The 24,304-nt window shown below is 42.7% G+C and overlaps 1 protein-coding gene across 1 annotated transcript; it reads right to left on the bottom strand.

Annotated features, from left to right (window-relative positions):
- Positions 1 to 3,662: 3,662 nt before the first annotated feature.
- On the bottom strand, positions 3,663 to 23,197 carry LOC141171650 (indolethylamine N-methyltransferase-like). The gene is made up of 3 exons (XM_073655316.1): positions 22,970 to 23,197; positions 5,619 to 5,826; positions 3,663 to 4,679 (listed from the first exon to the last, which is right to left on the bottom strand). Exons 1-3 carry the CDS (start codon positions 23,118 to 23,120, stop codon positions 4,256 to 4,258), a joined length of 783 nt encoding a protein of 260 aa, XP_073511417.1. The 5' UTR covers positions 23,121 to 23,197; the 3' UTR covers positions 3,663 to 4,255.
- Positions 23,198 to 24,304: the final 1,107 nt, after the last annotated feature.

The following is a 24,304-nucleotide window of genomic DNA, read 5'->3' as shown; positions in this document are numbered from 1 at the left end:
TCTTGATGAGCTTCAAGAGGTAGTCACCGGAAATGGTCTTCCAACAATCTTGAAGGAGATCCCAGAGATGCTTTGCACTTGTTGGCCCTTTTGCCTTCATTCTGCGGTCCAGCTCAACCTAAACCATCTCGATTGGGTTCAGGTCTGGTGACTGTGGAGGCCAGGTCATCTGGCATAGCACCCCATCACTCTCGTTATTGGTCAAATAGCCCTTACACAGCCTGGAGGTGTGTTTGGGGTCATTGTACTGTTGAAAAATAAATGATGGTTCAACTAAACGCAAACCGGATGGAATAGCATGCCGTGGCAAGATGCTGTGGTAGCCATGCTGGTTTAGTATGCCTTCAATTTTGAATAGATCCCCAACAGTGTCACCATAAAAGCACCCCCACACCATCACACCTCCTCCTCCATGCTTCACAGTGGGAACCAGGCATGTAGAGTCCATCCGTTCAGCTTTTCTGCGTCGCACAAAGACACGGTGGTTGGAACCAAAGATCTCAAATTTGGACTCATCAGACCAAAGCACAGATTTCCACTGGTCTAATGTCCATTCCTTGTGTTCTTTAGCCCAAACAAGTCTCTTCTGCATGTTGCCTGTCCTTAGCAGTGGTTTCCTAGCAGCTATTTTACCATGAAGGCCTGCTGCACAAAGTCTCCTCTTAACAGTTGTTGTAGAGATGTGACTGCTGCTACAACTCTGTGTGGCATTGACCTGGTCTCTAATCTGAGCTGCTGTTAACCTGCAATTTGTGAGACCAGTGACTTGGATAAACTTATCCTCAGAAGCAGAGGTGACTCTTGGTCTTCCTTTCCGGGGGCAGCCCTCATGTGAGCCAGTTTCTTTGTAGCGCTTGATGGTTTTTGCCACTGCACTTGGGGATGCTTTCAAAGTTTTCCCAATTTTTCGCACTGACTGAAATTAATTTCTTAAAGTAATGCTGGGCACTCGTTTTTCTTTACTTAGCTGCTTTTTTCTTGCCATAATACAAATTCTAACAGTCTATTCAGTAGGACTATCAGCTGTGTATCCACCAGACTTCTGCACAACACAACTGATGGTTCCAATCCCATTGATAAGGCAAGAAATCCCACTTATTAAACCTGACAGGGCACACCTGTGAAGTGAAAACCATTTCCGGTGACTACCTCTTGAAGCTCATCAAGAGAATGCCAACAGTGTGCAAAGCAGTCATCAAAGCAAAAGGTGGCTACTTTGAAGAACCTAGAATATAAGACATATTTTCAGTTGTTTCACACTTTTTTGCTAAGTATATAATTCCACATGTGTTAATTCATAGTTTTGATGCCTTCAGTGTGAATGTACAATTTTCATAGTCATGAAAATACAGAAAAATCTTTAAATGAGAAGGTGTGTCCAAACTTTTCGTCTGTACTGTATATATATATATATATATATATACACTGCTCAAAAAAATAAAGGAAACACTGAAATAACACATCCTAGATCTGAATGAATGAAATATTCTCATTGAATACTTTGTTCTGTACAAAGTTGAATGTGCTGACAACAAAATCACACAAAAATCATCAATGGAAATCAAATTTATTAACCAATAGAGGCCTGGAAATGGGAGTCACTCCCAAAATTAAAGTGGAAAAACATACTACAGGCTGATCCAACTTTGATGTAATGTCCTTAAAACAGGTCAAAATGAGGCTCAGTATTGTGTGTGGCCTCCACGTGCCTGTATGACCTCCCTACAATACCTGGGCATGCTCCTGATGAGGTTTCAGATGGTCTCCTGAGGGATCTCCTCCCAGACCTGGACTAAAGCATCCACCAACTCCTGGACAGTCTGTGGTGCAACGTGACGTTGGTGGATGGAGCGAGACGTGATGTCCCAGATGTGCTCAATTGGATTCAGGTCTGGAGACCGGGCGGGCCAGTCCATAGCTTCATTGCCTTCATCTTGCAGGAACTGCTGACACACTCCAGCCACATGAGATCTGGCATTGTCCTGCATTAGGAGGAACCCAGGGCCAACCGCACCAGCATATGGGTCTGAGGATCTTTTCTCGGGAACTAATGGCAGTCAGGCTACCTCTGGCGAGCACATGGAGGGCTGTGCGGCCCTCCAAAGAAATACCACCCCAACCATTACTGACCCACTGCCAAACAGGTCATGCTGAAGGATGTTGCAGGCAGAAGATCGCTCTCCACGGCATCTCCAGACTCTGTCATGTCTGTCACATGTGCTCAGTGTGAACCTGCTTTCATCTGTGAAGAGCACAGGGCGCCAGTGGCGACTTTTCCAATACTGGTGTTCTGTGGCAAATGCCAAGCGTCCTGCACGGTTTTGGGCTGTGAGCACAACCCCCGTCTGTGGACGTCGGGCCCTCATACCACCCTCATGGAGTCAGTTTCTAACCGTTTGTGCAAGCACATGCACATTTGTGGCCTGCTGGAGGTCATTCTTCAGGGCTCTGGCAGTTCTCCTCCTGTTCTCTCTTGCACAAAGGCAGAGGTAGCGGTCCTGCTGCTTGTTGCCCTCCTACGGCCCCCTCCATGTCCACTGGTGTACAGGCCTGTCTCCTGGTAGCGTCTTCAGCCTATAGCCTATAATAAAACTAATCTGTAATGTTGATGAACAAATTGGTTCTAGTTTAGCGTTCAGACAATATAAAAAAAAACTTTGCAATTTAAATATCTAAAATGTTTCTTTAGCATTCAATGTCTTTTTTTCTATTTAGTGACTCTATATTGATTTCTTCCAGTGGTGTAACTTTGACCCAATCAAAGTTTTTATTGTGCTTCATCACTAGATAGACTTTGTTTAAAAAAAACATTTTTCACATTATGTCTGTGGTCATTCATGTGTGATCTCAGAGTCTGGGTCGTACGACCCACATATTGTAGACCACAGACACAAGTTACCACATAAATCACGTGATCTGAATTTCATGTTAGATTTTATGAGATGTTATGTATTTCTTCCATACTATTAGAATTAATTTCTTTAGCTCCATGATTTATAATTCTGCAGTAGCAGCATTTTATTAAAAAGCATTTAGAGATTCCCTTTGTATCTCCTCTCTCACTCTGGGAAAGAGTTATAAAAGCAGGCTCAAATTAATTTTCTCCATACACCTGAAGAAGGAGGCAAACAGCGAAACGCGTTGTGTGTATAGTTTTTATTTTTTTTATATTAGTGTGAATAAAAAATGTTTACTTACAAGCAACCTGAACTTCCTGCACCTTGATCTCACTCGGTAACAAAGATAGTGCCGTTCCCTGGTTCTCCATTTTGGCATATAAATCACAAATTATAGCCAATATGTAGTTGGAAAAGTCAGGATATACAACTGATAAAAGCTGTAGAAGAGAGAAAAATTTAGGTGCTGGAGGGGGCCAAAATATATAAAAACCTAGAGACCGGTCACAGGTTAATATGGCCCTGCTTATGTGCAGTTACTTTCACATGGTACATCTAACTCAATATAATTATTACTGATAAATCAAATTCTATAAAACTTTACAACCAGTAAGCAACAAAGATCTCGCCTTAGTAAAGGACACAAACAATTAACTATGATATGATTTGCTTTATTTCATTATTCATATAAAACAGATGGAAAGCAGAAAAGCAATTAAATTCAGTAGACAATTGTTAACCAGTATATAGCAGTACACATAATCCTTTGTCACCTTATACACGTTTGGTTTTTTTGTATGTGCTTAGAATATTAGACATCCGCTCTCCTCATGGATGTTCATCTGTATTTTGCATTTTTGTGACATTTTTGGTACTGTAAACCATTGGTGCCTGTCTGCATCCAGCAGTGAATTGGTGTTTTAATCATATAAATTATATTTAATAATAATCTTTATTTTTATATAGCGTCAACATATTCCGCAGCACTTTACATACATTATCATCGCTGTCCCCATTGGTGCTCACAATCTAAATTCCCTATCAGTATGTCTTTGGATTGTGGGAGGAAACCGGAGAACCCAGAGGAAACCCACGCAAACACGGGGAGAACATACAAATTCCTTGCAGATCTTGTCCTTGGTGGGATATGAAACCAAGGACCCCAGCTCTGCAAGGCTACAGTGCAAACCACCGAGCCACTGTGCTGCCCAGTGAATACATCCAAACAGCTCCTCTTATACTAAAGGCTAAGCAGTTATATTTTTATACATTTATAGGTTTGTGTAGGTATTTTATGATTATTTAACCTTAAAGCTTTTCATAGAATCTCTTGGCATTAAGACCTAATTTATAAGTTTCTACTTCTCTTTGTGAGCTGCAATGAATAGCATGCCCTTGTAGTCCATGAGGTCACTCACATTCGTTCTCTTCTTAGCCTTGCAGTTATCAACAACAAAACCTTCTTCAACTAGAGCTTTTCTGGCAAAATCCTCATCATATTTGAGAATATGGTACTTGTCTTTCCCTACTGTAATATATGTTGCATCTAAAATCCCCATAAATATGAGGTGTCCTCCAGGTTTCAGCAACTTTGAGACTTTCCTAAGATAATTTTTGAGTTCATCATGATTTTTGCTTATGAATTCTAACAACCAAGCAATGATGATACAATCTGCAGGTGGTAGATCGATTGGCTCTACAATATTTTCTTTCTCGAGGTCACATTTCATAACATGACGAAGGGCTGTTCTCACTTTTCCATCTTTGTCCTGAAACTGGTCACTGAAAAAAAATGGAAACATGAAGTATGTGATTGAGTCACAGCCATTTATAAATAGAAAAGCATTAGGGCCCAACAGTTAGCACCTGACTATCGGTTTTCAGTTTTTGGAAAAGGTTTAAATTTTACCAAGATTAATGCACTGTGTTTTCGTTTTCAAAGTTATATTCACACCATGTTTGAAAGACTATGTGTGATGCATGCCTTGGCAGCTCCATTTGTATATATATACTAAAAGTATCCATAAACCCGCATTCACTCAACAGGGGCCAAAACAATGTAATAATCTCTTTTAGCAAAACTTTTTTAACTGCAAACAAAAGAGTGGAAAACTGCACAGATGGTGCCCAATCATGGCTTTGAGCAGAGGGGGAGGGTATGTAGGAAAGCCAGGTGGGACAGAGTCTGGGTGAGACCCCTTTGTTGCTTTGCTTTCATTGGAAAAAGCACTGTGATTTTTGTTATTATGTATGTTCAGTGATAAAGGCTGGTTTCATTTAAAGAGCTGTACAAGTTTATGGAGTTCAATAATCTTCACATTGTCTGGACACAAGAATCCGATGCCTGTGATAAATCTAAAACCTACCTGTGAATGTGAATCCTTGCAATTGGTATATTCTTTTTTTAAATCGTGGCTAATGAGTGATTCATATCAATATATGGCTAATAAGTGGCATACATGGAGGTAAATGCAGAGCTATACTTATTGGATTCTCCCGATTATACCTCTGACCCAAATGTGATGTGATCATAGCCTTGTTGTGTCCTTTCAGAATAACTCATTAAGAATTTTGGTTACAGTGGATAAAAGTAGACCTTATTACTAACAGCTGAAATTTCATTTGCAATAGAATGACATTTTAAAATACGGTTGGAGGAAGATATGCCGAATTCTACATGTTTTCATGTTGTTGGTACAGTACCAGTACAGTAAATTTCACCTTTTTTCTTCTATGTCCGCATGATGTTTCGCAGCATGGTCCCACTCAAATGCTCCTGTACGTTCGTCCACCCATCTTTTCAGCTCCATGATGCATCTGTCATTGGTCTTCAGCACAATGATGTGCTTGAAAAATTCACAGACTGCATAGAGATGATGAATTGTGGAACCAGCACTGAGTTCAATCAAAATGTTTCCTTGAATGTGACCTGCAGAAAAAATATCAGAATACTGTTATATGCATACAAGAGAAAAAAGTGATGATTCATCATTATCTACAGTGGTGTGAAAAAGTGTTTGCCCCCTTCCTGATTTCTTATTTTTTTCCATGTTTGTCCCGCTTAAATGTGTCATAACGCAAAACAAATGTAAATATTAGACAAAGATAACACAAGTAACCAAAAATTGCAGTTTTTAAATGCAGGTCGTTATTATTAAGGGAAAAAGAAATCCAAACCTACAGGGCCCTGTGTGAAAAAGTGATTGCGCAGTAAACCTAATAACTGGTTGGGCAGCCCTTAGCAGCAACAGCTACAATCAAGCATTTGCGATAACTGCCAATGAGTCTTTTACAATGCTCAGGAGGAATTTTGGCCACTCATCTTTGCAAAATTGTTGAAATTCAGCCACATTGGAGGTTTCCGAGCATGAACCGCCTTTTTAAGGGCATGCCACATCATCTCGATCTGATTAAGGTCAGGACTTTGAATAGGCCACTCTATAGTCTTAATTTTGTTTTTCTTAAGTAATTCAGAAGTGGACTTGCTGGTGTTTTGGATCATTGTCCTGCTGCATAACCCAAGTGCACTTCAGCTTGAAGTCACGAACATTCTGTTTCAGGATTTTTTGGTTGATAGCAGAATTCATGGTTCCAGTTACCACAGCAAGTCTTCCAGGTCCTGTAGCAGCAAAACATCTCCAGACCATCACACTTCTACCACCAGATTTTACTGTTGGTATGATGTTTGTTTTCTGAAATGCAGTGTTACTTCTACGCCAGATGTAACGGGACATATACCTACAAAAAAGTTCAACTTTCGTCTCATCAGTCCACAGAGTATTCTCCCAAAAGTATTGGCAATCATCAAGATGTTTCAGGCAAAATTAAGACGAGTCTTTATGTTCTTTTTGCTCAGCACTGGTTTTCATCTTGGAGCTCTACCATGCATGACATTTTTGCCCAGTCTCGTTCTTATGGTGGAGTCAAGAACACTGACCTTAACTGAGGCAAGTGAGGTCTGCAGTTCTTTGAAAGTTGTTGTAGGGCCTTTTGTGACCTCTGGGATGAGTCGTCGTTGCACTCTTGGGGTAATTTTGGTAGGTTTGAATTTCTTCTTCCCTTAATAATAGAGACATTTATTTAAAAATGGCATTTTCTTTGTCTAACATTTAAATTTGTTTTGTTATCTGAAACTTTAAAGTGTGACAAACATGCAAAATAATAAGAAATCAGGAAGGGTGCAAACACTTTTTCACACCACTGTATATTCAGTACTTCCATTATACATCTCCTAAACAGGTTATCCACTACCTGAACAATCCCTTTTTAAATGAATTAGCCCCCTTGTATATCAAAAACGCTTGCATCCCATCAGTGGCCACTTTAGGGCTGCTGCGCTGTTACTTCCTTTGGACAAATGTTGGATAAATGCAACAACAGAGAACACAGCAGCCCAATATTGGACCTCATGTGGCATAACAAATGTCATGGAAGATCCGTTGCTGACATTCCTCGAATGGTCTGGGAGTTGAGTATATGGTGTTTTTCTTTAAAAAGGGGACAATTTCATTAAAAAGGGGTTGCTCAGGTAGCGGACGGCCCCTTTAAAACTGGAAGGGAAGATTAAAACATAATTTTCAAAGTATATACACCTCTAATCCCTTTCTACCCATGCATATATACTATATATCCATTTACTGCACAGCTGGAAGATCACTAAAGTAATAAGGCCTGCCATACATTTACTACACTTACATGGCACGGGCTCAGTATATATAGCATACAGCATAGTTCTGCTGCTGAATGAGCAATTGGCAAGCAGAATGGGTGCATCAAATACTGAAGCAGTTAAATCTGCTTACATTGGTACAAATGGACTACAAAAATCACATTGGAGAATTCATGCTAAAATTTACCTTTCTTCATCTTTGAGGACAAGGACCAGGATTGGGTCTGGTTGTCCTATAAGTACATCCATGTTACAAGCTTGCTTTTTGTATCTTATAAACTGCACATTCCAGCAGTTTTGCCAATTCCTAATTCTTCTCATGTATCAATTCTTAAACCTCTGGTTCTCAGTAGCTGCTCCAAGAAGACCTCTGGAACCCCAATTTCATCAACTGGTCCAGATGCAGAGTTTACAGCCAATGAAATTATAGAGCACAAAGATCCAGAGGCAATTATACAAATCTTAGTGTCATCAAGAATTTTGTATCTGAAGAATGATGTACGTCTCCACAGTTGGTGTCAATTGTGCCTAGACTTCCACTCACTGCTAGTCCTCCCTTCCTTTGCCATTTGTAGCCTGCTTTGACCTCCTGCTTGTATACTTCAGTCAAAGTATCCACCTGCCCATACCTATTTTCCAGTTTGCTGCCTTGTTTCCATTAAACTGTGCATATAGCCTACATAGACTTAAGTCGGTAATGTAGACCACTCTGGGATAGACATCTGCAGATTCCTTTTTTGGAAAGTCCATACATCCTCCCAAAAGTTAAGATGAAAAACTTACAAACTTTTAGACCTCCCTCAATGGTTTAGCTTAAAATATTTGTAACACCCTATGAGCACACATTACTTACGGTAGGGTGCATTATTTTATTTTCCATGGTCCCCTATATGTCATGAATATCAGGAGGGTTCCAGCCCCCTATTTTTCTTGGCTAGCTTCACCCTCTGCTTACTTTGGCTTAACTTTAAAGCTTCAATAATAATTGCAGTTCTTCATCTTTCTCTTTCTTCTGTGATTTCCACCAGCACAATCTTTGCAATTCCACTGTCATTACACATGAATATCTAGATCTTTCAAGCAGGAGAATCTTATCAGATTGTCCAGCTGATGTTCCACTTCAGTCTTTAGATGCATTTGTCCTGCAACAACAAAAAAACTTGGAAGTTTTTCGAGAACTTCCATGGATGCCAGCTTTGCTTTGCTTTGAGTCACATGGGAAGCTACTTTGATCAGCATCTCAACTATGATTTTTAGTGTTGAGCGAGCACTAAAATGCTCGGGTGCTCGAAGCTCAGGCTGAGCTCACCGTGATACTCGGGTGCTCGACCGGAGCAACAAGCCCAATGTTAGTCTATGGGCTACCCGAGCATTTTTGCGGCGGCACCCCTGGCAGTCTGTAGAAAGCCTAAAAAGTGTCCAAAACGATAGTGACAGTGCTCAAATGACATGGGGACAGCATGGGGATCGCCCCAGGAAGCATTTCTGACCCCCAGGTCACTGCTGTCAACAACGTGGTCAGAGGTATTAAGCCACTTTCACGGGCTCACAATAAAACGTTCAAAAACGAAACAACTGTTTTCCTGTGAAATATGTTATGGAACATCCTTTACAGGGTAAAGACTTGTGTATAAGGTAAAATAAATAACCAAACACAAAAATACTCCTCCACACCTTGGGCTATGTTCACAAGTAGCATTTTTTTGCACTTTTGTATTACTTTCAACCGTGACACATTCACCGGGAAATGTCATTTTAACATTTTACTACCTTGTCTGGCCATGTGCTGCGTGACACATGCATACAGTGCTGAAAATACATGGTGGGAACAGCATGGGGAAGACCCCTGGAAGCATCTCTGACACCCAGGTCACTGCCTAAAAGTGTGCCCATCAGAAGTGATCCTTGCCGCATCAGAAGATGCAGACTTGCAACTAACCCCCTGCAAATCCTTGTCCCAGGGCAGTGTTCAAATGTACCTCCCCCATTCCTTGCAATGCAAGCGCAAATATGCAGCCAACCACCCACCCACCCGCAGGCTGCAATACCATACTGCTAGCTTGCACTTGAAATGGGGCCTTTTAGTTTGGAGGAGGCCGAAGCTGGCCACTACCTCATGGCTGCTTCGGCAGCGAGGTCTCCATACTCAGTACCCAGCCGCCACTATTTGTCCTGGTAACCTTCCCCACATTTTTCTTTGCCTGGCCTGCTTTACGACAGCATTGGACGAGCCCACCAGACAACCAGACTCCTCCAGTGGGCCCTGGCTTCTCCATCAGGGGAGTTGAGAGTGCCAAGGTGAGGAGCATGATGATGATGATAGAAGTTAGCATCTGCTTTGTTTTCTTGGAATGCAAGCGTAAGTGTGCAGCCTGCCACCCATCCACCCCCAGGCTGCAATACCATACTGCTAGCTTGCTTGCACTTGAAATGAGGCCTTTTAGGCTTGTGGAGGCAGATGCCGGCCACCATGTCATGGCTGCGTCGGCGGCCTGGTGTCCATACTCAGAACCCAGCCGCCCGGCGACTGGATGTCCACACTCGGTCCCCAGCCACCAGGGGGCGGCCGGGTGTCCATACTCGGTCCCCAGCCGCCCATATTTGTCCCGGTGCAACTTATACACAAGCACGCATACCAAAACATTACCTGTGCCCTCCCCAGTGCATTTAGTGGCAAGGACAGCCTATTCCGCTGTAGTGTGTGCACGCCAACCCCATGTTCATGGCACATGCGAAGATGCCTCCCGCCCTGCACCTGTCATTGCAGACTTGCAACTATCCCCCTTCAAGTCCTTGTCCCAGGGCAGTGTTCAATTGTACCTCCCCCATTTCTTGCAATGCAAGCGCAAGTATGCAGCCTGCCACCCACCCACCCCCAGGCTGCAATACCATACTGCTTGCTTGCACTTGAAATTGGGCCTTGTAGGCACGTGGAGGTGGAATCTGGCCACCACGTCATGGCTGCGTCGGTGGCCTGGTATCCATACTCATTCCCCAGCCGCCCGGCGGCCGGGTGTCCACGCTTGGTCCCCAGCCGCCAGGGGGCGGCCCGGTGTCCATACTCTGTCCCCAGCGGCCCCGCGGCCTGTTGCCAACACAAACGGTCCCCAGGCACATAGGGGCGGCTGGGTGTCCATAAGCGGTCCCCAGCCGCCCCTATTTGTCCCGGTGCGCCTTATACACAAGCGGGCATACCAAAACATTACCTGTGCCGTCCCCAGTGCATTTAGTGGGAAGGACAGCCTAATCACAAACACGTGGACAAGTGAATGTGGCCAGGGAAGGTCCATCTCACTGATGCCTTCACACTAGGTTAATATTGTGGTAGCCGGTACACAGTTGGACACTGGGATGCAACACGTCCTCCAGACATAGAGGATTGCGGGTCCTGGGTCAATCATGCTTCAACACAAAGTTCAGAAGGTAGACAGCAGCAGTGGTCGGCCTCCTACACAACGAGTAAATTATTCATGATCATGAGGCCATCCATCTCCTTAGATTCTGTTCCTTGTAATGCAAGCGCATGTATGTAGTAGTGGCTAGGCTTGAGGTGGTCAGCGCTTTGGCGCATATCCTACCTCCTCCGAGGATTGCTGGATGTTTTCCTGCTACTATCCCAGTTCTATGACTCCCATTAAAACAAAGCTTCAGGTGATGAATGATGGATTAGGTGGTGGCAAAGGAGAAAGAGCAGGAGTAACAGGGACCATTCACATCAATATCAGGCCAGTCAACCACACATGTCTTGTAGGATATGTTTCTTTACCAAAAGGAGCGGTTCGGCTACACAGTTATAGGGCATACAGTGAGTGCAATGCCTACCAAAAATTTTGAGGCACTCCAATGCCCCTTGGAAGTGACATGGAGGTCAGAGGGCCTTAACTAAACCGTTTTTTCCATTTAAAGCAACTGGGTCTCCTGTACACTGTTGGCCTAAGCAGTGAATGGAAGGCTTTCCAAAAATTATGAGGAACTGCAATGCCCCTTGAAACAGACGTGGATTACAGTGTAATAAAAACCTTCTACCCATTATTGGGGAGTGGGTCTCCATTAGTGTTTGCCTATGCATTGAAAAGCAAAAGCTGACTAAAATTAGGAGGAAATGCAATGCCCGTTGGAAAAGTCGTGGAGGTTAGAGGTAATTAAAAACAACATTTCAATGCCTCTTGGAAGAGCTGTGGAGTTCAGAGTGGTTTAACAAGACGGTTTTAATGACACTTGGAAGAGACGTGGAGGTCATAGTAGCTTAACAAGACGGTTTTAATGCCCCTTGGAAGAGATGTGGAGTTTAGAGTGGTTTAACAAGACAGTTTTAATGCCCCTTGGAAGAGTGGTGGAGGTCTCAGTGGAATAAAAAGACAATATCAATGCCCCTTGGAAGAGTGGTGGAGGTCCCAGTGGAATAAAAAGACAATATCAATGACCCTTGGAAGAGACGTGGAGGTCACAGTAGCTTAACAAGACAATTTTAATGCCCCTTGGAAGAGACGTGGAGTTCAGAGTGGTTCAACAAGACGGTTTTAAAGCCCCTTGGAAGAGACGTGGAGGTCACAGTAGCTTAACAAGACGGTTTGAATGCCCCTTGGAAGAGACGTGGAGGTCAAGGTGGAATAAAAAGACAATATCAATGACCCTTGGAAGAGACGTGGAGGTCACAGTAGCTTAAAAAGGCAATTTTAATGCCCCTTATAAGAGCCATGCAGTACAGCATACTAAAAACATTATTCCCATTATTGGGGAGTGGGTCTCCCATAGTCTTTGCCTGTGCCTTCCAAGCAAAAGTTGCCGAAAATTAGGATGGAGGAACTTGCAATTTCCCTTACAAGAGCCATGCAGTACAGCATATTAAAAACATTATTCCCATTATTGGGGAGTGGGTCTCCCTTAGTCTTTGCCTATGCCTTCCAAGCAAAAGCTGCCAAGAATAAGCATGGAGGAACTTGCAATGCTGGCAACAAGGACCACGGTCACCCTGGTGGTATAGTGGTGGTGGAGGCTGAGGATAAGGAGAAGAGCAAAAAACAGCCAAAATGAGGAAGCGTATACCCATGTGTGGGTGCAAAACGGTGCATGGGAATACACCTCCAGAAATAACATAGTGGATTTGACTTTATGTTACTCTGCTGTCATTTGGTGGTGATGAGAAGTCTGGCCCAATCCAGCCCTTGCTCATTTTGATAAGAGTCAGCTTGTCAGCATTGTCAGTTGACAGGCGAGTGCGCTTATCAGTTATAATTCCCCCAGCGGCACTAAAAACACGCTCCGATAACACGCTATTGGCAGGGCAGGCCAGGACCTCCAAGGCGTACAGAGCGAGTTCATTCCAAGTGTCCAGCTTGGATACCCAATAATTAAAAGGCATAGAGGAATCACGGAGGACGCTGGTACTGTCAGCAAGGTACTCCCTCACCATCTTTTGAAACTTTCCACTCCTTGTGAGAGTACCCCGCGCCTCAGGGCCTGTAAGCTGGGCGGGTCTCAGAAAACTGTCCCAGAACGTTGACAGTGTTCCCCTGCCTCCGCTGGATTGGAGTTGCGTCTCTCTCGCCTGTACGCCTTGGTTGGGCAACGAACTGTGATATCTGCAGCTAGCGTGCTCAGATGGGAATTTTTTTAACAGTTCTGCAGCAAGGGCCTTCTGGTACTGCCCCATTTTTGTAGACCTCTCCACTTCAGGAATAAGAGAGTGAAAGTTCTCCTTGTCGCTGGGGTCTAAAAGTGTCACCAACCAGTAATGACTGTCACCCAACATTTTGACAACGTGAGGGTCACGGTTAAGGCAGCGTAACATAAAGTCAGCCATGCTTGCCAGACTGGTAATGGGCAAGACTTCCGTGTCCTCACCAAGATGACGACTGACCATGCTCTCCTCCTCCTCCTCCCCCCTGTCCTCAGGCCACCCACGCTGAACCAACGGTATGACAGTTGTACAGGTACTACCGTCTACAGTGCATGATACAAGCTCCTGTTCTTCCTCCTCCTCCTCCTCCTCTCCCTCTTTCTCCCCCAATACACGTTGGGATGAGATGAGGCTGGGCTGTGTGTAATTGTCCGCTACGGCTTCTTGATCCATCTCATCATACTCTGGCTGCAATGCCTCCTCTTTAGTTCTCTGCAGAGAGTGTTGCAAAAGATAGACAAGAGGGATGCTGACGCTAATGATGGCGTCATCACCACCCACCATCTTGGTGGACTCCTCAAAGTTTGTCAGGATGGTACATATGTCAGACATCCAGGTCCACTCCTGAGGTCTTACGTGTGGAGTCTGACTTGAATATCGACGGCTTTGTTGCAGCTGGTGCTCCACAACTGCTCTCTTCTGCTCACAAATCCTTAGCAACATGTGGAGGGTAGAGTTCCAACGTGTGGGGACTTCACACACCAGTCGGTGTACCAGATGCTGCAAACGCTGCTGCAACACAGCAAGGGCGGCGGAAGCTGTAGCCGACTTGCGAAAATGAGCTGACAGGCGGCGTAATTTGACGAGCAGATCTGGCAACTCGGGGTACGATTTAAGAAACCACTGAACCACGAGGTTAAGCACATGAGCCAGGCATGGTACGTGTGTGATGTTGCCTCGCCTCAGAGCTGCCACCAGGTTCCGGCCATTGTCACGCACGACGATTCCTGGATGTAGGTTCAGCGGTCTCAGCCACAGATCTGCCTGCTCTTTGACAGCTGTCCACAACTCACAAGCAGTGTGAGGATTATCACCTAAGCTTATGAGTTTCAGCACAGCCTGTTGCCGCTTGGCTGAGGCAGTACTGCAGTGCTTCCAGCTTGTAACTCATGTGGTGATATCTGAGATGGAGGCTGAAAATGAGGAGGAGGAGGATGATGCGCAGGAGCTGTACTCTGTGGGGGCAACTCTGATTGACATAGGGCCCGCAATCCTCAGTGTGGGGAGGATGTGTTCCGTCCCAAGGTCCGACTGGCTCCCGGCTTCCACTATGTTTACCCAGTGTCCCGTCAGGGAGATGTACCGTCCCTAGCCACAAGCACTTGTCCACATGTCCGTTGTTAAGTGGACTCTCCCAGTAACTGCGTTGTTGAGGGCATGGCAGATGTTTTAGGACACGTGCTTGTATAATGCGGGGATGGCACACCGGGCAAAATAGTGTTGGCTGGGGACTGAGTACCGAGGGATGGCCACCACCATAAGGTTGCGGAAGGATTCCGTTTTCACCAGCCTAAAAGGCAGCATTTCCAATGCAAGCAGAGGTGAAATGTGCGAATTTAGGACTGTGGCCTGAGGGGCATTGGCTGCGAATTTGCGCTTTCGTTCAAAGGTCTGGGATATGGACAATTGAACTCTGTGGTTGAACGTGGACGTGGACGTTGATGCTGTTTCTTGAGAAACTGCCATAACAAGAGATGACTGAGAGGAGGGGGCATCTTTTCATGCAGTATGGACAGGGGATTGCCTTGCACGCACAACCTGGGGTTCTCTTACACGCAAAACAGTGGAAGAAGCAGTGGTGACACCCGCTGACACTGGTCGTGGACCCTGGGGTTCGCGCAACAAAGTCTGGTGCTTGATCATGCTGGTGGTGGTCAGGCTGGTAGCTTTGTCACCCCTGCTGATGTTGGCCTGGCAGGTGGTACAGATCACCTTTTTGGGGTTATCAGCAGAGTATTTAAAAAAATTCCAGACTCTGGAAGACCTACCGGTTGTACTGGCAAGGTCCCTCGTGTTGGTGTTACGGGGAACGGTTGCCCGCCTTCTGTGTGCGGCCACCACACTGCTTCTTCCTGCCTGTTGGGGTACTCTGCCTCCCTCCACCTGTGTGCTGCTGGCCTTGCTCTGCGTGTCCTCCTGCCAAGTTGGATCAGTTACTAGATCATCCACCACCTCCTCCTCTTCCACTTCCGCACCACGGTCCTCCTCCTCACTACGTGGCAATTGTGTCTTGTCATCATCCACCTCTTGTGACAAATTGCCAGCGTCGCCTTTCTGTGGCCGTGGCTGTTTAAATATTTGGCTATCGCTACATGGGATCTCCTCTTCCACCACTTCAAGCGGAGCATGCGAGGGGCCCAAATATGGAAATGAACCAATGAACAGCTCTTCAGAGTGTCCAACTGTGGGATCAGTTGCTGTCTGATGACACTCGGCATGGTGGGAGGAAGGAGCATCAAGGTGAGGAGGAGTATGTGGTCGAGACTCACGGCTACTAAGACTTGACCGTATGGAAGACAGACTGGAGGTGATGGTGCCCAGGTGACTGGAAGTATTATCTGCTATCCAATTAATAACCTGTTCACACTGATCAGTTCACAATAGTGGTGTTGTTGTGTGCTTCCCTAGTAATTCGGTCAAGAACTGGGAGCGAGAAGATGTGGCTGTTAATTGTGGCACATTTTCACCTTGGCCACGGCCCAGTCCTCTGCATGCACCATCACCAGAACGTCCAGTTCCACGTCCCTTGCCATGCGCCTTGCCCATTGTAAATGAAGTAAAATAGCTTACTCTCGCACTATCAATGGCAAAAGGGTAATAAAAAGGAGATTAGAACCGTGGAAGAGGAAAACCACAGTTCTAGTTCTCTGGCCTACACCAGAATATTTTAAACAGATATATTTGTGTCTGAACAGTCAACGAGACACTCAAACTGTTTTTTTTAAGTAAAAAAGGCAAAAAGGTGGATTACACCCAGATTTGAACAGTGGAAGAGGAAAACCACAGTTCTATTTCTCTGGCCTACACCAGAATCTTTTAACCAGATATATTTGTTTCTGAACAATCAGCAAGACACTGAAACTGTTTTTGTTTAATTAAAAAAAAAGGCAAAAAGGTGGATTACACCCAGATTTGAACCGTGGAAGAGGAAAACCACAGTTCTAGTTATCTGGCCTACACCAGAATTGTTTAAACAGATATATTTGTGTCTGAACAGTCAGTGAGACACTCAAACTGTTTTTTTTATTGAAAAAAGGCAAAAAGGTGGATTACACCCAGATTTGAAGCATGGAAGAGGAAAACCACAGTTCTAGTTCTCTGGCCTACACCAGTATCTTTTAAACAGATATATTTGTGTCTGAACAGTCAGCGAGACACTCAAACTGTTTTTTTTAATGTAAAAAAGGCAAAAAGGTGGATTACACCCAGATTTGAACCATGGAAGAGGAAAACCACAGTTCTAATTTCCTGGCATATACCAGACTTTTTTAAATAGATATATTTGTGTCTGAACAGTCAGCCAGACACTCAAAATGTTTTTTTTATGGAAAAAAGGCAAAAAAGTGGATAATACAGAGATTTGAATGGTGGAACTGCAAAACCACAGTTCTAGTTATCTGGCAGAAACCAGACTCTTTTAAACAGATATATTTGTGTCTGAACACTCACAGACACACTCAATTTTTTTTGTGGGTGGGAGAAATACCAAAAGGTTAATAAGACAGGTATTTGTACAGTATGACGAGGAAAAAAAAAAAAGAGAATTTATTAAAAAAAAAAAAGGATTTTTCCTGGCCCCTGAGACCTGGGGCTAAGTAAAGCAATTTGAGCAGCAGCACCACACAGGACTGTAATGCAGTGTTTGTTGGTATAACCACTTCGTCTCCTATACAGCCTGCCTGCTTTCCTGCCTGGTATCTGGGATGGATATTAGTTCTGAGAAGGACTGTTTGTTTGATTTTTCAGGCTTTAAAGACCCTACACTACCTATTTCGCAGTATAAATATCTCCCTAGCTCAGCAGCACTCTCCCTACATTGTCTGATCTGAGCGCCTGTGTCCAAGATAGTGGCGCCCGGTTTTAAATACTTGAGGTGACGCTGTGCGGCCAGCCAATCACTGTAATGCCCACAAGCAACATGGCTGCGGCATTACAGTGACTGGCTGGAAATCCCTGCATGTTCATTGGCTCTGTAAAGAACATGCAGGGCGGAGACCCGAGCTCCCGCCCGAGTAATCCGAAAATGCTCGGTGTTTGCCGAACATCCCGAGTAGTGAGATGCTCGGGCGAGTACCGAGCAGTGTCTAGCATGCTCGCTCAACATTAATGATTTTTAATAGTCCGAAGCCTGGGGGCATATTGAGCAATGATTCAGGTTTGACATTTATTTTGAGAGTTCAGTTGATTTATTCCCCTCATTTTCTGAGTTAGCGCTTCAGTCTTAACACTTCCCTATATGTAAAAAGGAAAATTACACTTCTGAGTCCTGCCTGCATTCAAGGATACTTATTTTGTGCAGATTGTCTTCTTAAAATCTGTCTTTATGATTCTATGATGTAAAGGAATTTTTCTCTTGTCATATCATCTAGTGATGAATGAATCTTCCAAAATTTAAATTTGGTAGTTTGTTTGAACTTGGCAAGGAAATGTAATTGTCATCAACGTTATTTTCTGAAAATTGAATGTTCCTAATGTTCTGTGTCTCCCAAGATCTCAAAGTTTAATAACTGTAAGGTGTAAAAAAAAAAGCTCACCTTCTAGTTCACCATTTTTTCTAGTTGGGAACGAATGGTTAAGAATTATACAGGTGGGCATTGCCACTTCCCGCCCTGCCCATGCTTAGTTTTGTCTTACAAACAGTTTGATATACCTTAATTATTTATGCATTTTAATCTAAAAAAGTAAAACTTTCATTTGGTTTTTAACCTCTTTTCCCCCCCGAGGGTGGTTTGTATGTTAATGACCGAGCCAATTTTTACAATTCTGACCACTGTCACTTTATGAGGTAATAACTCTGGAATGCTTCAACGGATCCAACTGATTCTGAGACTGTTTTTTCATGATATATTGTACTTCATGATAGTCATAAAATTTCTTTGATATGTGTTGCGTTTATTTGTGAAAAAATCAGAAATTTGGTGAAAATTCAGAAAATTTCACAATTTTCAAAATTTGAATTTTCATGCCCTTAAATCAGAGAGATATGTCGCACAAAATAGTTGATAAATAACATTTCCCACATGTCTACTTTATATCAGTACAGTTTTAGAACCAAAATATTTTTTGTTAGGAAGTTATAAGCGTTAAAAGTTGACCAGCGATTTCTAATTTTTCCAACAAATTTTACAAAACCATTTTTTTATGGACCACATTATATTTGAAGTGACTTTGAGGGGCCTTAATAACAGAAAATACCCAAAAGTGACACCATTCTAAAAACTGCACACCTCACGGTGCTCAAAACCACGTTTAAGAAGTTTATCTACCCTTCAGGTGCTTCACAGGAATTTTTGGAATGTGGAAGAAAAAAATGAACATTTAACTTTTTTCACAGCAATGTTAATTTAGACCCCAATTTTTTTATTTTTGTATGGGTAACAGGAAAATATGGACCTCAAAATTTGTTGAGCTCCTCGTCCTGAGCATGCCAATACCCCATATGTGGGGGAAAACCACTGTTTGTGCGCACGGCAGGTTTCGGAAGGAAAGGAGCGCCATTTGACTTTTTGAATGTAAACTTTGCATGAATAATTAGCGAATGCCATGTTACGTTTGGGGAGCCCCTGATGTGCCTAAACAGTGGAAACCCCCCACAAGTGACATCATTTTGGAAATGACACCACTCATGGAACTTATCTAGATGTGGGGTGAGCACATTGAACCCCCAGGTGCTTCACAGAAGTTTATAACATTGAGCCATAAAAATAAAATTTTCACATTTTTCCAACAAAAATGTTTTTCAGCCTCCAATTTTGCATTTTCATAAGGGTAACAAGAGAAATTGCACCATGCAATTAGTTGTGCAATTTCTCCTGAGTAAGCAGATACCCCATATGTGGGGGAAAACCACTGTTTGGGCGCACAGCAGGGTTCGGAAGGGAAGGAGCGCCATTTGACTTTTTGAATGTAAAATTTGCTGGAATAATTAGCAGACGCCATGTTGCGCTTTGAGAACCCCTGATGTGCCTAAACAGTGAAAAACCCCCACAAATGACACCATTTTGGAAACTAGACCCCTCAAGGATTTTATCAAGGGGTATAGTGAACATTTTGAACCCAAAAGTACGACACAGAATTTGATAACATTAGGTCATCATATTGAAGAAGTTGTCATTAGTCTTGAGTGCAATTGCTCGCTACTTGAACTTGCATTGGGTACTTGGGTATGCATCAATTATCGCGGGTGTTTGAGTGACATGCTTGTGTCCTCACCCCGCACGTGCGCTCAACACTAGTCACCATATTGTCATCATTTTTTTTTCTTTACTTTTGAAAAAATCCCAACCCCAACACAACCCCAACCCTAGCACAACTTTAACCCAAACCCTAACCCTAGCACAACCCTAACCCTAGCACAATCCTAACCTTAACCCTAGCACAATCCTAACCCTAACACAACCCTAACCCTAAAACAACCCTAACCCTAACAAAACTCTAAGCCTAGCACAACCCTAAGCATAGCACAACCCTAACCCTAGCCCAACCCTAATCCTAGCACAACCCTAATCCTAGCCCAACCTTAACCCTAACCATAACCCAACCCTAGCCCTAACCCTAGCACAACCCTAACCCTAGCCCAACTCTAACCATAGCACAACCCTAACCCTAGCACAACCCTAACCCTAGCACAACTCTAACCATAGCACAACCCTAACCCTAGCCCAACCCTAATCCTAGCACAACCCCAACTCTAGCATAACTCTAACCCTAGCCCAACCCTAACCCTAGCCCAACCATAACCCCAGAGTTTATTTTTTACGCCTTTCCTCATGCGGTATAAGTGATTAGATTACTTTACTTTATTCTTCGGGTCGATGCGATTACAACGATACCAGATTGATATCGGGTTTATATGATTGACAGCTGTCATACACTAAAAAACCTTTTCTTTGCAAACACTAGTTTTTGCATAGCCATATTTTGAGAGCTATAATTTTTCCATTTTTCGGCTTACAGAGTCATGTGATGGCTTGTTTTTTGCGGGACAAGTTGGTATATTGGTACCATTTTTGGGCATGTGACAGTTTTTGATTGCTTTCTATTCTGATTTTTTTGAGGCAGAATAAACAAAAAACAACAATTCTGAATTTTTTTTTATGCCATTCTGCGTGTGGTAAAATTGATAAGTCAGCTTTATTCTTCGGGTCACTATATTTACAGCGGTATGACATTTAGATAGTTTTTTTATGTTTTGGCTCTTTTACACAATAAAAATTATTTAATAGAAAAAATAATTTTTTTGTACCTTTTTATTTTGAGAGCTATAACTTTTTTATTTCAGCTGATGGAGCTGTATGGCGGCTTGTTTTTTGGGGGACAAGATGACGTTTTCAGCGCTACCATTTTTATTTATGTTTGTCTTTTTGATCACGTTTTACTCCATTTTTTGTTTGGCGGTATGATGATTAAGCATCGATTTTTGCTTAGTTTTATTTTTTTTACTGTGTTCACTAAAGGGATTAACAAGTGGGACAGTTTTATAGGTCAGGTCGTTCCGGATGCGTGATACCAAATATGTGTACTTTTATTGTTTTTTTTTTCCATTAAAATATTTATTTATCGGTACAGTATATTTTTATTTTTTTGGGATTATTTTTTCATTTTTTTAAATATGTTTACATTTTTTTAATTTTTTTTCACTTTGTGAATCTTTTTTTTACTTTTACACTTTGTCCCACTGTGGGACATTAATTTTTTTAACCCAGATCGCCTGTATAGCATAGAGATGTTGCTGCAGCATCTCTATGCTATGCAGGCTGCAGCCCTGTGCACACAAGTCAGGTAGACCGGTCACTAAGCACGATCTACCTAACTTCCTGCTGTCTCGTGACCCGGATGTCGTCATGATGACATTGGGTCACCATGACAACCACCGGGACCCCCCACAGACAGCACGGGACACCGCTCCTAGCACATAGCACGAGGTGTTAGCTGTGACAATCAGTTGACACCCGGCAGCGAACGCACAGCTTGTGTGCGTGCGCATTCACATTCTGTGTAATAGTACGTCCCTGGCCCAATAGATCCAGGGCACAAGGACGTACTATTACCACATATGTCAGAAAGGGGTTAAAATTTTCATTTTAGGATCTAATAGCATTTAGGTGTTTTTGAATTTTATTACTTGCCTTAAAAGGTCTACAAAAGTCTTAAAGGCTTTGGAGACTCCCTGCCAAAGGATAAAAATCTTGCTTATTAATTGTGCCCATATTATCACCTATTCATTAAAATGGTGTAAGTTGTCCATAAAGAGCTTTGTGTCATTTCTCCTTCCCAAGTTTGAATTTGTAGGTGCACACTGAATTTTTTTTAGCAGTGACCCATGGCTGGTGGTAAATCCAATCATCAAAAAGGAAAGAAGGAGATAACTGCGTTCTTAAGATCTTGCTGTTATAAACTTCTACATTCTGATTTATGCCTCCTTTCTCCTATATGGACGGTCACTTCAAAGTCTGATTTTTAGATTATAATGTATTATTGATGTGATTGGCTAATTATTATTTGCAGCGATACTTTTTTTGTCAAAAATTGAAAAACAGATACATTTAACACAGAAACCTTATTGAAACAATAGGTCAACTTATCTTCTGATGGCACATTCCCTTTAACAACAATTAAGAAATGCTCTTCTTTTGTCATTTTCTACTTATCAGCTTGTCAGACAGTATCTTAAAATTAGCAGATCACAAAGCATCTCCCTTGTAGTACCCCAAGTAACGACTAGCACCGTACAGGTACTGCACTTGTTGGGAGTGAGTGTATTAAATAGGCTCAGTAAATGTGCCTGCTCCATTCCTGGCAGATGATGAGCGATGATTTTCAGCCATCATCTGCTTCTAAAAGTAGCGAGTGGAGTCAAGCTCCATCCACATTTGTTAAGTTGTTAATCTCTTACAGTAGAATATAAATGGCAGGGGTCGCACTGTTCCATGTGAGTATCAGCCCCCCAACCAATGGGCTACCATGACAGCTGGGGTTCTGATGAAGACCCCTGCTCCTGTCATGATGGTGCTCTTATAAAGACTAGCCTGTGGTTGGCTTCATTGGAGCCATATATACACATATACACACATATATGGCATGTAAAAAGCAAAAGCAAAACATCGCCTGGTCTTTAAGGTGTTTATCTGACTGTAAAGCTGCAGTTACACTTCAAGATTATCGTGAATCTGATCCTCATGCAAGTTCTCTTGCCAATGTAGAAGTGGATTTTTGTGAAACATTCTGTGTCTGTGTATCCTTACATTAGATTTGTAAATAATTGCACCTACTATTGTAATTTTACATTTTTTCATCCTTAATATGTTTTCCAGGGTTCCATTACTTTTTCCAGAGACCCTACACCTTCATCATGTTCAATTACCAGAGTTTTGTTATGATTCCTCGGTAAGGTGATTGCTACTTGTTTTCACCCAAACTTCTAAAAAAATTTTTTTTCCAAATTTGCATTATTTAACAATGTTTAAAACTAATTAAATGTAGAAAGATTCATAAAATACATACCCTCTGTGAACGTTTTTGTAAGATTTTCAAGGGGAAATATTATGGAATCGTCTCCAAAAACCATTCCAGATTTATTTGAAAAGTAATCTTCTAGATTTTGTCTGGCATCAAAACTATCTTCATGGTAGATCTTGTATTTACAGGAATCCATTGTGTAATCTTGTTTCACGGATGAGTTGTTTCTCTCTACACTGGCTCTTGAGCTCTTTATATAATTTGCAAAGCTTGTGAGTAAGAATTATCAGGTGATGAGTCCTCATCTTAACATATAGAGTCATGGGATTATACATTCACCTGGAAACTGTATGATCTTTCTATAAACAAGTTGCTTTTAGAGTATGTGCAAACAATATTTTTTTCATCAAGATAAAGTGGTGAAATGTTTCAAGACGCTTGTGTTATTTTTTCCTGAAGTGTCTTTTTTTGTGTTTTTCTGAGTGCTTTTTCCAGTGTTTTTGGGGGTGTCTTTTTACTGTCTCTTTCCTGATAATTTTTTTTTAACTTCATCCAACAATGAAGAAACCGCTAGCAATTTTTTAAACAAAAATGATGGCAAAATGCTGAAAAATAAGCCCGACATCTTCTGAGTGTCTCATGAACCTTGCTTTTGACATGCATTGTAAGTATGAGGCATCTTCGAGGAAGAAAATGGCTAGAGAATGATCTGCTCATTTCTTTTAATTACTGAACTACTTGCTCACACCCAACATGCACTGAACATCTCAATAACATATTTGAGTAAAGAACAAATTTTGGCAAACTCAGCCATTGATTTAAACACTAAATGTACATGTCATGGGGTTACCGCGACAGTTTGGAGCCAGAAGACGTCGGATGACTCCTACTGCTGCTGTGAGAAGAAGCACTTCTTTATTTTAAATGTGTTGGTTTCTATTGACAGAATAGGGGTTAAGCAGCCATCTTGTGTTTCCCTGTGTTCACAGCTGAGCTTGGTTAACCACTTCTCCCTCTCCCTTTATAATCTGGGCTCTGACTCCGTTCCTTGTCAGAGCTTGAATTTACTGCATTGCTAAGGAGAGTGAGGAGATCTATGACAAGGAGTGTTGGAGGAATAACTTGTGACTGTTGCCTGGTTTGCATGCGTGGTTATTCCTTATCCTCCTCCATTTAGGTTAATTACTCCTTCCTTCACACCTCGGTGCTTCTCTCTGTTATATGTGGAAGAATATTTTTTGTGCCTGGAGTTTTTCTGTTTACCCCAGACTGTGTTGCCCTGTTTGTCGGATGGGTGTACTTCGGTGCACAGTAGCACCCATCTTCCCTGGGTGGGGGAAGAGATCAAGCGGAGGACTATCTCAGGAGTTAGGGAGAGGG

The sequence above is a fragment of the Phyllobates terribilis genome, unplaced genomic scaffold (assembly GCF_046119375.1).
Source record: "Phyllobates terribilis strain yellow unplaced genomic scaffold, ASM4611937v1 Scaffold_12__6_contigs__length_324123572, whole genome shotgun sequence".
Classification (NCBI taxonomy): Eukaryota; Metazoa; Chordata; class Amphibia; order Anura; family Dendrobatidae; genus Phyllobates; species Phyllobates terribilis.
This window is presented reverse-complemented; position numbering and strand designations above follow the sequence as displayed.

Bases quoted from the DNA above. Each gene is read 5' to 3' on its own strand.
- LOC141171650 (XM_073655316.1), bottom strand. From the start codon at position 23,120: ATGGATTCCTGTAAATACAAGATCTACCATGAAGATAGTTTTGATGCC. The intron at 5,827-22,969 runs GTATGTATTTTA...TTTTTTCTGCAG, and splicing joins TACAAAAACGTTCACAGAGG to GTCACATTCAAGGAAACATT. The intron at 4,680-5,618 runs GTGAAATTTACT...ATTTTTTTTCAG, and splicing joins GCGGACATAGAAGAAAAAAG to TGACCAGTTTCAGGACAAAG.